Below are 13273 nucleotides of genomic sequence, written 5' to 3' on the forward strand. Positions count from 1 at the left end.
AACTGAAGCTTAAAAGGGCTATTCACTCGTGTCATGAGCAGTCAGGCTCTGAGTGCAATGATTGGTGGTGATTTGAGTAACATCAGCAGTAACTTGGGGCTCTAGAAATAATTTTAAACGGAAGGAGGTATATCTCCAAGCACCGGGATGATAAAAAACAAATCAATCGTCATCAAATGAAGATCTCGTGTCGACTTTATATAGAGAACTGTAATATAAAGCCTCAACAGGAATTCTTAACCAACACATCGCCAGTGACCAACTCATTGACAACTGAGTATACCACCACGCTTTTTTTTCACTTTGCTCTACTGAAGATGTTGTATTCCGTATATAGAAGGATAGAAAACGTATGCGTGGTAAATTAATTGCCGGTGTAATCTCAATTGAGGAGGCTTTTATCTGTCCTCGGTTTTCTGCGTCAACAAGATTTCATCCCCTCGGTGATAATGCAGATCGAATGATGACTACAGAAGCAGCACTGCACCAGAGGTCCCATACTGATCACTCGGCCTGGATTGAACTTGAGGAACATATACAGGTCCAAAAGGTGCTCTGATAGGTACGCACTGTATTCAACCCTAATCTACCAACTTGCGGCGTAGTATGACACGTCAACAACACTGATACGAATCTATTACGGTTGTAAGAATTCTCTGAAGAATCATTGGTTTGGAAGTTATCATATGTCTTTCCGATGGGCCGACGAAACAGCGGGTAAATCCGTGTTAGGAAGTCAAGTAACATGCAGTTTACCGAGGACAGGGGACAACCAACATATAAAGCGACCAAAGATGCTGATATGATTCTTCACAAATCCACAAAACACTACCCCTCTTCTATCGATATGGCTCAAACTCAAGAAGTCGATCCAGCAGCCATCCTGCCTGACGACGTAGTAAGCGGAGATGACCTGGACAAGAGGCATATCTGACTATCGCTAGACTCGGGATACTGACTCTTCCCTTGGCGAGGTTTGATCCTCCTGGCGATAAGAATTTACGGTCCTTGTGGTCTGACGATTTGTAGGATCTCCAGTCTTCTACGGCGAGTGTCTCCAGCTCGATCCTGAATTATCGTCGTGAGAACGGCAGAACATATCATGCTTACAAAGATGGAAGTAATACTTTTCAATCCCAAACTCGATGCCCAAATGCTAACCCATTAATAAGAATATGCCTTACCAAATGATGAGGCTGAAAATGAGAGACTTGGTATGATAGCCACCTTCAAAAAGGAAACTCTGGATGCTAATCACCCAAGATCTTCAACATAACCTGTTTCTGCTCACTTTCGACGATAAACTCGGCTTATCACCGCCAAACAAACCAGATACCAAGGTTAAGCATGTTCTGGATGTCGGGACAGGCACTGGCATCTGGGCTATCGATTATGCGGATGAGCACCCTGAAGCTCAGGTAATTATGCCGTCTCAGGGCGACTGCTTGTCTTCTAACATAATGTATAGGTAACGGGGGTTGATCTTTCGCCAATCCAACCAGACTTGTATGACTCAGTATGAGAATTCATGAGCTTTCACTAACGATTGTAGCGTCCCACCGAACGTGAACTTTGTTATCGATGATATTGAGGATGAATGGACTTACAGTCAGCCATTTGACTATATCCATAGTCGTGTCATGACATCTTGCATTGCAGACTGGGGCGATTATCTCAAGAAGTGTTTCGGGTAAGTATGGTTTAGGGCTCTTCTGTTCTAGCTAATAAGTGCAGCAACCTTGTCCCTGGTGGCTATCTGGAGGTCCAAGAAGTCGACGTAAATATGAAGTCAGATGACGGCAGTCTCCGCCCGGATAACATCATGCTTAAGTCTCTTTCCCTGCTGAATGAAGCGTCTGTTATGTTCGGCCGACCATACCTTGATATCCTTTCTCTCGTGGACATCATGAAAAACATCGGCTTTGAGGATGTTGTTGTTGAGAAGTTCAAGTGGCCCATTAATCCCTGGCCCCGAGACAAGAAAGCCAAGCTACTTGGAAGTTGGTGCTATACCAACATGGCTTGCGGTCTTGAAGCGTTCACGATGGCACCATTGACTCGTGCTCACGGATGGACACCCGAGGAAGTCAATCTCTGGCTGGTCCATCAGCGGAAGGCGATGGCTGATAGAAACACTCATGCCTACTGGCCGCTGTAAGTTGACTTCCAACTTCGCGAGGACATATCTGACTAGAAACTACTAAGCTATTCGATCTATGGAAAGAAGCCATCAAAGGAGAACTAATAGGCTGGATGTGCCGGGGGAGCAAGAAACCAATGTTAAATAAGGGTGTTGAGATAAAATGGTCTAAATGTTTACTGGCATACACCAAACTTATCTAAGTCTTTTCTTTATTTAGGATAGAGATCCTAAGTTTTTCTTGCTCCTCCGGGGCTTGGTAGAATTGCCCACCAAATGTAAAGGTTGGCTTTAGCCAGGTAAATGGATGTTAGCCTGGGCGGAATTCCGCCCAGTGGGGTTGCACCAGGGATAAAGTCAACCAAATCGACACATTCTCGTCCATCGATTCATTCACTTACACACATCAATCTCACTAAACCCATACAATGTCCACCACTCAACTCAACAAAGTAGCCATCTTCGGTGTAAGGCATCCATCCATGATGCAAATCTTGTATGCACTAACACAGCTAGGCCTCTGGCAACTTCGGCACCCCCATCACTGCAGCTCTCACCAAAGCTAGCTTCAACGTCACCATCATCACCCGAAATGAATCAAAGTCCACGTTTCCAGATGGCATCCCTGTAATAAGAACAGACTATAATCTGGAAGCACTCACCCAAGCGCTTTCTGGCCAAGACGCCGTTGTGTGCGTTGTCGGTCCAGCCGGCATCAGTCTGCAAGCGACCATGATTGACGCTGCTCTCGCCGCTGGAGTCAAACGCTTCATCACTGATGACTACGGCTGGGGTCCAGAGTTCAGAAGCTATCCTGAATTCGAAGCGGTGCGCGCCCAGCGAGCCGTTGGTGTCGATCGCGCAAAAGAACATGCTGCTGCGAACCCCAACTTTACTTGGACCAGTATCGCGACTGGCAACCCCATTGACTGGGCGCTAAAACGGTTCCCTACTATGGGATTCGACATCAAGAATCGCTGTGCAATCATCTATGATCAAGGAGAAGAGTACTTTACTGGAACCACTCTTGGAGGAATAGGTCAGTCGGTAGTTGGAGTCCTTCAACACCCTGAAGAAACAGCGAATCAACACGCCAAAGTGCTCTCCATCAAAACATGTCAGAATGAACTGTTGGAAGCATTTCAGAAGGAAACGGAAATTCAATGGGATATCCAGAGACGGACGACTCGTGAGCTTATAGATGGAGCGCGAAAGAAGCGTGACAATGGTGAAGGCGGCTGGATTCTTGACTTGGCTGTCGCTCAATTGTATGAGGCAGCTGAGGGAGGGAAAGCTCGCTGTATCGTTGCGCCGTCATGGGAGGAGTCGGATTCTGGGCTGCTCAGGGTAACTAAGGAATCACCGGAAACCATTATCGCTTCTGTACTGGCTAGTGCTTGATCCATCTAGTTAGCTTCGTGTTTTGAAATGTTTCCTACTACTTTCTATATTGGATTAAATATCCTATGTCACTTGGCTCACTTGTCAATATATACATTATCTCTGAAAGCAGATCTGCAGCTGGCTGCCTGTTTCTGCCCCGCCGATCACCCCAAAGCCTCTATACTTTTAGAAGACTTTTAGGGCATAACCACCAAAATTCCCCGAATTCCCATCGTCTTGCAGCTATCCCGTTGGAATTATTCCACATTTACGGAGTACTCGATTGCTAGCACAGAACATCCTCTATTAAGGCTTTGTCGCTGCTCTATTCCAAACTACTACCAAATGAAAGATTTCCTAGAGTAAGTGAGAAACCTCGTCCTCCTAGATCACAATTCTGGACTATATGCTGGTAACTGATACAGAGTGTCGAGCTTAAGAGAAGATACCTTATACAAATGCCAGAATGATCGGTACGAACAGTGACTGCAATCCCACCCTGTCAGAAAGTATTCGAGATCAAAGCAAGGTCTGGGCAAGGCAGACATCTACAGCTACGTTCATGTTAATAAATGGTAGGAAGATAATAAAAAACTATAAAATAGAAATATTTTTAAGGCTATATAGGCTACCTTTATACTCAATCTTGTGCCAGCGGGCAACCGCTGGCCTATGGTCCAACTGAAAATATACAGAGAAGATGTAAGTGTTTACCCCCAAATTCTAGCGTTCGAGCACTCACTAACAGTTCCATAGTAGCATGGCCCCTGCACTAAGGATGACACATGTAATCAAAGAGACGCAAACCATTTTTACAACTTTTGGGTATTAGTTACTGTTGTATTCATGACATCGAAATGCCTTCGTTAAGGAGGTATCGTCAGAATGCTAAGTGCGCGGTCGCATAATACAGGTAATTGCTGCCTGGGGTGGCTTGGGCCATGTCGTGTAATAGTGTGTACCCTGGAGTTTAAACCTGTACTCTGTCGCCCATGACTCAAGAGACTTACATGTTGAGATGTTTCTTTAGCATCCTTATACTCGGCTAAAGGTGACTCTTGCATGTGTGCTATGTCCTCTTGAGTTCTAAGTAGTAACTCCAAGCATCTTGTATACCGTAAAGGTGAATCAGACTACAAGCAATGCCAGCATTTCTCACACAATATATAACCATGCCTTCATCGCTCTCCTCGCCTATTGATCGCTACTTGAAACTATTACAAATCCTGTCTCAGAACTCTGTAGCCATTGAGACCTGAACGGAGCAGATGCATAGATGTGCAAGGCCAAAGAAGGATCTTCATAAGCAGTATTGGCTCTGAAATGGCTTCTTAATGTTGGGGTCGACGACATGTAGCTCCATCACGTCGGAGGAAACCCTCAAGATCAATAAAGTGCTTGCCCCACTATAGCTAGAGAGTCGAGTTGAGGGACGGTAAGAGCACAACGCGGGACGGGCCGCCAGGAGGGTTACGGTGGAATCTTGAGTCCACTTTGTGATGGTTTCGCAGCCCAGTCTCATGAAGTGACTGGGAGATAGGCTCAGAGGTGCCGGTACGACCGCTCTCTCACCTTAAAGACAAGGCTAAAGGGCGAGCATTGTAACCAAACCAATGACGTATAACAAATCGCTGCCTAATAGAAAGTGTAAGGATCAACCATTTCTGTTACTCACCCAGACAACAAACCAGTCACAAATGATGGTCACGTTACAAAATAAGCCCCCAATGTGAGTGGATAGTGGGGAGAACTACCAGACATACGGTGAAACCAGTCAATGAGCAAGTGTCTCAGGCTGAACGCCTCCCGTTTGATGACAAGCGCTTAACGACGCATCGAGGCTGACGTTCGTTCCTCCTTAATTTATGTACTTGAAATGTTTGTAATTGGCATTTCAACTCTCGAAAATGCCGTCTTCCGAACTCTCAGTCGATAGCCAAGAAATAGCCCCAGAATTACGACAACACAGTCTAAAGATCGCCCTACCACGCAGCTCAGCCTTACCAACAGAGGCAAGGTATAATATGCACCGTAAGCAGCAAATGCAACCAGATCCTCCTTTCATTTTCGAACCCTTATTACAGGGGTTATCGTTCGGACTTTTTTGATAACTCTTTTTGATCATTCGTGTTGGCCCCCGCCAAGTTCGGTAGTTACGAGTCATAGCGTGAACGCTTTCATCTCAGCCTGATTTCTGAAACGCCAACCGTCCTTTATATTTACCTCTCTTACGACTTCCTTCATTTGTGTCTCTCTTTTTTATTGTAAAGATCGTCTGCGGGGCCGTCAAGGCATCATGGCGGTCCACAAAGACAAAGACACAGCGGAAGCGCAGTTTGCGCAAATCCTCGACGATGCTAGCAAGCTGTACTCCTCCGATTCCAAGGACAAGCTCGGCGATTTTCTTAACCCGCCTATAAACAACGTCACAGACCTGATCAAGCAAGTCGACAAGCAGAATGATCAGTTTACTAAATTCCGCGAGAAGCGGCAGTCGATCTTCAGCGCAATGGCGGCTTGCCTGACCCCCGTTGAAGTCATTGGTGAGATTGTGAGTGGTGCTGCGGCAGACTCATTTGCGCCAGCGGAGGGGATCTTTGGCGCTGTTGCGTATCTCATTGGAGCAGCGAGAGATGTTTCCTCGGCGTATGATACGATTGTTGAGTTATTTGAACATTTGAAGGTGAGTGATATTGATCAACCCCGCGCGTGCGCGCGGCTTGAGGCTTTACTGACAATTGTAGGACTTTACATCACGACTTGATGTGTATGTTCAGTATAAGATGGGAAATGCACTGCGAAACAAGGTTGTCACTATTCTCGCCCAACTATTTGAAGTATTCGTCTTGGCCGCCAAGGAAGTTCGTCGCGGTCGCTTCAAGGCATACTTCCGTACAGTATTCGGCAAAGGGACGCCTGTACAGGAAGCGCTTGACAAACTAAAGGCTCTTAACATTGGTGAAGAGAGGCAGGTCCTTGCAGATACTTACGGAGGTGTCAACAAGCTTAATCTCACCACGGAGAATATGCAGAGCAAGCTTGAGGAGATGAACCAGACTATGATGCAGATGAGGTCCGAAGGCCGTGAGCGTACTATCGCGGCGCATCAGGATAAACTCAAGGAGATTCTAGATCCTTCGCCGTTTCCTGAGGACTTCTTTGCTATGTTCAACAAATCACGCGCGGAGTCGACCGGAGATTGGATCCTTACAGATGGAGGGTTCAAGGCTTGGCTCGATAAGAAGACCAACTTCCTCTGGATCACAGGTGCAGCCGGTAGGTATCGCTGACCTCAATTTCTGAACGCAAGCTAACATTCTCGCAGGAACTGGCAAGTCGTATTTGACCACCAGACTCGTGTCTTGGGGAACAGAGCATATATCGCGACTTGCGTACTTCTATTTCAGAGACAACAATCCCGAGACTCGTTCAGTGCTCCAGGCTCTCCGCGATCTCGCCTACCAACTAAGCGAGAGCGATCCCTTTTATGCCAAACAGCTTCTCAAGAATCTTCGCAGCATTGATGAGATCCGCACCATCCCCAGCGCCTATCGAAAACTCTTTGTTCAGCCATTCCAGCAAGAAGAACAACAAAAAGCGATTTATATCTTCCTCGACGGTATCGATGAGGCGGACTCTGCTGGAGTCGAGGAACTACTCCAGCAAATGGGTTCGGATGATGAGTCTGACAAGAGACCCAAGCATGTCACGCTCCAAGTTGCTCTTATTGGAAGAACGTACATGACCGAGACTGTTACGTATACACTCGATCCAGGAAATAGGGGAACTCAAGTCATCACAACCCTTCACGTCACGCCCGATCGCAACGCCGAGGATGTCAAGTTGTACATCGAGAATAGCGTCTGGCACCTTCGTAACCTGAGCCGCACACCTCCCGACTTTCGACAAAAGATTATTGATGCCATGATTAAACAAGCCGACGGTCTTTTCATTCTCGCAAAGTTCATGCTGGAAGATATCAGTCGTAAGCGGCATCCTCAGAGTATCCTCACCAGTCTGCAGTCCTATCCCAAGGAGATCAACGGTATCATTGGACAAACCCTCAAGAACCTTTCGGAGACACTATATGAAGACCAGACAAGGGATCTGAACGAAATGCTCCAGTGGGTCGCGTGTGCAGAAGAAGTCCTGTCGCTCGAGCAATTAGAAGCAGTCCTCATCATGCGCTTCGGGGATCCTCCTTTCCACCTCGAAGAAACTCTACGCGGGCAATACGCATGTTTTTTCGAACTCGAGCGCGAAGACGGTTTGACAACTGACGATCTCATTCGAGAGCATGAGAAGCAACAGCGTATTAAGAACGGCGATCTCGGCTCCGGAAGGCGTTCAAGTTCAGCGAGTCGTCCAGGATCAGGACGAAGTGGAAGTCCTAAGAGCCCAACAGTTTTCGGTCGAAGCCCTGATCTTGGTCGAAACTTATCTCCTCTGCGTCGTACGAGCCCGATTCAGGCTTTGGGTCCTGGGCGAGTTAGCCCTGGACGTGGTGTGAGTCCAGCTGCTAACTCCGACCTTTTTGACCCCATGAGTGAAATGGACTTCCGATCGAGCAAGAAAAATACGTGGATCACTTTCTTCCACTCTTCCGTCAAGGAATTCTTCAGTACACAAAACTCTTCAAAGCTTGGTGCGGGCATTGGCTTCGATCCTCTCATTTCGCGCATTCACATCCTCAGGACTTGTCTGTCCATCTTCACTAACAAAACCGCCTTTGAGAAATACCGGCTCAGCGCTAGCGGTCGAGAATCCATGAAGCAGTACGCCGCGTGGTACTGGCAGGAGCATTTGGCTGTTCTAGATCCCGCGACAGTACCTGCACCTGAGAAGAAAGAGCTTGGAGGGTATGTGCACAAGATGCTCACTGATGAGAACACCATTCTCGATTGGACTCTTATGTATGAGAAGAATGACGAGGGTCTCGATGTCCTTACAGATGCCAACATGAAAGGTCTCAAGCGATGGATGGGTGATCCCGATGTCCAATCCTCTCTCAGCCCTGAAGCTCGAGAATGGGCCAGCAAAGGCGTCAAAGAAACCCCCGGTATCTTCAAGCCCATCGGAGATCTCTACGCTCGAGCGTGGCTCTCAGAAGACTTCAAGAAATACATTCCCACCCTCTTCTGCTTCAAGATTGTCCAGTCCATCGCATTCATGCAAGAGGGCTACTCCTGGTCCGACTGCAACACTCACTGGACTGAGATCCCTGTCGAGAACCGGATCGTCAAGGCAGCAGAATGGGCAAAGATCCCAGAGAGTGCCCACTGGCATCGCCGTTTCGGAAGCACATATCTCACGAATGACATGCACAGCAAGGCGCTGGGTCATTATGACAAGGCTCTGGCTCTCGACAATAACAGTGTCGAGACACGTGGTCGCATCGCATACTGTCTTTCGCGTGACGGTCGCTTCAAAGAGGCTCTAGAGCAAACTCTCAAGTGTGAGGCGATTGAAGAGGAGAGTATCGCGAGCGGCAAGCTCGATGAGCAAGCCTTGAAGAGCTGCAAATGGCGTCTGTACAAGGATCACATTCTCATCGCCACTTGCTACGAAGAACTCCACAAAGTCGACCAAGCCCTCGAGTACTTCCTCAAGGCGATGAAGAGCGCTAAAGTGGTCGGTCTGGATCGCAAAGAATGCAAGGAATATTTTGAGCCTGAACTCGGGTACCTCGAGCTAGTGGCCACAGAGAACCGCCATGAAGCTGTCATTCAGTTCCTTAAACAACTCTCGGAAGAGGTTACTGACTCAGAACACAAGCGTACAAGACTCGTTGACTTTTTGCTTGAGTTTCATAACAAACCTCTTGTCATAGACTGGATCCCCAAGGCAGCCAGCAAAGTCGGTGAAACAGACTTCATTTACGAGTCTCTTCTCTTCACGATTGAGGTCGCGACCGCAACTCGCGATCCGCTCAAGGCGCTGTATCTTCGTCTCGCACTTGGCGCAACGTACACGTATAGTCGCGATATTGATTCTGCGCTGGACTTGTTCGAAGGTATAACGCAACTTGGATACCGACCTCGTGGTAACGTTCCCACACGACAGGCTTATGCTCTCGCATTCCAGAAGCTTGCGTCCCTGTACAAAGAGCGTATTCTTCATGCCGGCTTGAGAACGCCTGAAGCAGACACTTGGCTTGAAGATCTTGACAAGATCAAGCAGAAGCAAAGTCGGCATCAGAACCATGACATGCCGATCGAGATGGTTGGTTCAGACGTCAACATCGCAGCCATCTACATGATCCTCTTCAATCGCCTCCTCGGTCGAAGTTCTTCCACAGACCGCGATCTTCGGCAACTCATCAATGACAGTCTTGACATTCTCTCTGACGATGATGTCCAAAATGACGAATACGCCCTGGATAACCTCCTAGGCCTCTTCATTGCCGCCGACGACATCGAAAACGCTCTCGCCCTCAGCCAGTCCATGCGCAAAGTCGATCCCAAGGTCTTCACCTCGACTCCAGAAGACTCACCCGTTCTTTCACGCATCGAGCCTAAACTCCCAGAGATTCAGACGATGCGTCAAAACTGCGCCCAATGTCTAGATCTAATCCCTCCTTCAGACGAGTACTACATCTGCGAGTACTGCATGGAGACGTATGATGCAAAGTGTATGGCTGTTATCAAGGGCGAAGGGAACAAGACGAGCGATCATAGAGATGATTTGATCTGTAGGAGTGATCATCAGTGGTTTACTGTGCCCCCGTTGGGAAGAGTATTGCACAGGGGAGAGATATTGTTGGTGAATGGCAAGGTAGCGAGTTTCAACGAGTGGAAGGCCGGGTTAGAGCAGAAATGGGGGAGGCAGAAGTAGATGGAATGGAATAAGCACGCAGGTATGAGAAATGAAGCATCAGTGGAGTTGGTCAGCATTTAGATGAAGTGTTACTGTAGAGGTTAAGCTATCATAGGAAAACACATAAACTTCTACTCGCAATGCATATACTCACAGGCCTACACAGTTTCAAGACGTTTCGCTTCTTCCCTCCATCTCAAAACACAGTGATTCAAAATGCTTTATAACAGCTTCCGGTGTCGGTAGAATCCTTGGTGCGACGTGCGTTGCCTTGTCTGGTGTCGGCTATCCTAAAGGACTGCCATACTTCATCACCCTCTTGATCCAAGTATTCTGTCAATGACGGAATCACTGCTGTATGATCGCCTAAACAGTAAGAGATCTTCTTCACACTCATCTCCTGTGTTTCTAGAAGTTGGCAAAAGGAGGGAATGTGTATGCCAATCTCCAGGGGCCCGAATCTCCATGCATCGTAAGCTGGAGAAGCACCAAGAGCAAAACACACAAGGCCCAAGGCCTCGCATCTAAAACGAAGTATTGCAAGCACCTCCCCAACTGAGGCTACTATCTTCTCAATTTTTATACCCACATCTTCCATCATTTTGCGCGTGATTCGCAGGCCTTTCAGCTGAAATTCTCGAATGTACGGCCGAGTGTCGAATAAAACGAGGAGTGACGTGTATTCGAGGTTCCTTACGATGAAGAAGTTGCTTGATGCCCTCGGGATCCATTGGGCTATCGCCCGCGCCTTGGGTGATATTGGTTTATAAGAGCTCATCGAACGATCCAAGGCAACGAATGAACCTTGTCCACCGTTGTGCCTGGTGGGCGAGGCACTAGATGATGTTGGCAGCATCTTTTCCAGCCGGCAAAGAGCTGTATGTTGGTAGGAGCTTTGACTCTGTAGCCATATTGGAAGTTGTGTACATCAAAGGCCCTCGCGATTTTCTGTTCAAAGTGTGCGCAGCTTCTTACAACGCGAATCTGCCTGTCGAGATCAGACAACGGAGCCTTTATCAGGTCGACATAAGGGTCCCCCCGTCAGCTCCAACCTTTTGTATTTATCGGTGTCTGAAACGTGCTTGATCTTCTGATCACGTCCATGAAGATGGCCGCCTTGGTGGTATGGCTCCGAGAGCTGGTGACAATTTACAGATTTTACAGATTATGTCCTATGGGAAATAAGCTATATTGTTCTCAGACAACAGACACGCCACACGTATGCAAGCCGTAAGCGTCTTTCCGGGATTATTCATGGCTGTCTCATAAATAAACAAGATCTAGGCCGTGGTTAGAGCAATGCGTGTATCCGTAGCCTCGAACGTGCGCCGAGGTTGAAGTTGACTTGGGCCGTGATATGCCGACTCAATAACACCCGACGGGTTGGAACTTAACAACGGCGTAATTTTAGTTTAATTCTGAAATTAACTGCAGCCTTCCCTTACGTAGCACTCCTTGTTGGATTTGTTACTAAAATAAGGAGGCATCCGTGGCTGTTTCAACGGATTGCTCCCGGTGCCCAAGCATATGCGGAGTACTCCATAACTCGCCCGCGTCCAGCAGCCAACCACTGTAGTTGCACTTACACTACAGCGACATCGGCGCACGTGTAAATTACAACAGCTCCCATCTGTGCCAAAAGTGACGAAATCCATCCCGTCCCACGCCCAAAAAAAAGTTCCCATTCCCGTCAACACCAACATTGCCTGCAGACCATAACCGGGCAGGACAGCAATCATGGCGTCGACAACACAAACAAGCGAAAAGAAGAAGCAGCCCAGTCCCTTGCGATCCATCATCGCTGGATCGACTGCCGGCGCCATTGAGATTGGTATGCTCACACGACATGACTCCGAAGATGTAGCTAACCAAGCTGTCGTATAGCTATTACCTACCCCGCTGAGTGTACGTTCCTTACCCGTCAAGCCGATGCGGACCTACAATACTGATTTGGTGTAGTTGCAAAGACAAGGTCGCAGTTAAACAGACGGTTAGCTGAAGGACAGAAGCTCCCTTGGCCGCCTTTCGGCAAGCAGTGGTATGCTGGATGCACCACTCTCATCATTGGCAACGCAGCCAAGGCTGGAATTCGTATGCCGCTTCACGAGTTTACATGTGTCGCATTGACTAACAAGGGCCAGGATTCGTTGCGTTTGATCAGTACAAGGCGCTTCTAGTCGACGAGAATGGCAATCTTTCTGGACCTCGTACTGTCCTTGCTGGTTTCGGTGCTGGAGTCACAGAGTCTCTGCTTGCTGTGACTCCCACCGAAAGCATCAAGACTACTCTGTAAGTTGGCTTGTTCCCCCGCAGGGCCCAAGCTTACAATCGCAGTATCGACGACCGCAAGTCCGCTAAGCCTCGAATGCGCGGCTTCCTGCACGCCGTCCCCATCATCGCCCGCGAACGTGGTCTCCGAGGTTTCTTCCAAGGATTCGTCCCCACGACCGCTCGACAAGCTGCCAATAGCGCAACACGCTTCACCGCATATAACTTCTTCAAGCAAATGGCCGAGTCATACACAGCACCTGGCGAGAAGCTCGGTGCCGTTGGAACCTTTGCAATTGGTGGTTTGGCTGGTTTGATCACTGTATATGTGACGCAACCACTCGATACTATCAAGACTCGCATGCAGAGTATCGAGGCGAAGAAGACATATGGCAACAGCTTCAAGTGCGCGACAACTATCTTCAAGCAGGAGGGTGTTTTGACGTTTTGGAGCGGTGCGCTGCCACGCTTGGCGAGGTTGGTAGTTTCTGGAGGATTGGTCTTTACTGCCTATGAGCAGATCCAAGTGTGGTTTAACAAGATAGATCCGGATGAGAAGTACATCTAGACAGGGTTGAGCGATCTAGAGGGCGTTGAATATGGGCACATCAGCAAATACGGGGAATCGCTTTTGATACAATGTACAAGTACAATACATATACAACT

General features: G+C 48.1%; 4 protein-coding genes across 4 annotated transcripts; all 4 read left to right on the plus strand.

Moving 5' to 3' along the window:
- Nucleotides 1-1247: 1247 nt before the first annotated feature.
- Nucleotides 1248-2245, plus strand: J7337_010777 (uncharacterized protein; the record flags this gene model as incomplete). Its single annotated transcript, XM_044828349.1, has 5 exons — nt 1248-1418; nt 1469-1506; nt 1553-1690; nt 1735-2154; nt 2206-2245. The coding sequence occupies 5 exons, from the start codon at nt 1248-1250 to the stop codon at nt 2243-2245; spliced, it is 807 nt and encodes a 268-aa protein (XP_044676903.1).
- Nucleotides 2246-2568: 323 nt separating this feature from the next.
- J7337_010778 (uncharacterized protein) lies at nt 2569-3541 on the plus strand (the record flags this gene model as incomplete). The annotated part of the gene is made up of 2 exons (XM_044828350.1): nt 2569-2607; nt 2657-3541. The coding sequence occupies 2 exons, from the start codon at nt 2569-2571 to the stop codon at nt 3539-3541; spliced, it is 924 nt and encodes a 307-aa protein (XP_044676904.1).
- A 2278-nt stretch (nt 3542-5819) lies between these two features.
- On the plus strand, nt 5820-10357 carry J7337_010779 (uncharacterized protein; the record flags this gene model as incomplete). Its single annotated transcript, XM_044828351.1, has 3 exons — nt 5820-6206; nt 6268-6799; nt 6849-10357. 3 exons carry the CDS (start codon nt 5820-5822, stop codon nt 10355-10357), a joined length of 4428 nt encoding a protein of 1475 aa, XP_044676905.1.
- A 1719-nt stretch (nt 10358-12076) lies between these two features.
- J7337_010780 (uncharacterized protein) lies at nt 12077-13175 on the plus strand (the record flags this gene model as incomplete). The annotated part of the gene is made up of 4 exons (XM_044828352.1): nt 12077-12170; nt 12335-12430; nt 12481-12628; nt 12674-13175. 4 exons carry the CDS (start codon nt 12077-12079, stop codon nt 13173-13175), a joined length of 840 nt encoding a protein of 279 aa, XP_044676906.1.
- Between the last annotated feature and the right edge of the window lie 98 nt (nt 13176-13273).

The sequence above is a fragment of the Fusarium musae genome, chromosome 8, assembly GCF_019915245.1.
Source record: "Fusarium musae strain F31 chromosome 8, whole genome shotgun sequence".
Lineage (NCBI taxonomy): Eukaryota > Fungi > Ascomycota > Sordariomycetes > Hypocreales > Nectriaceae > Fusarium > Fusarium musae.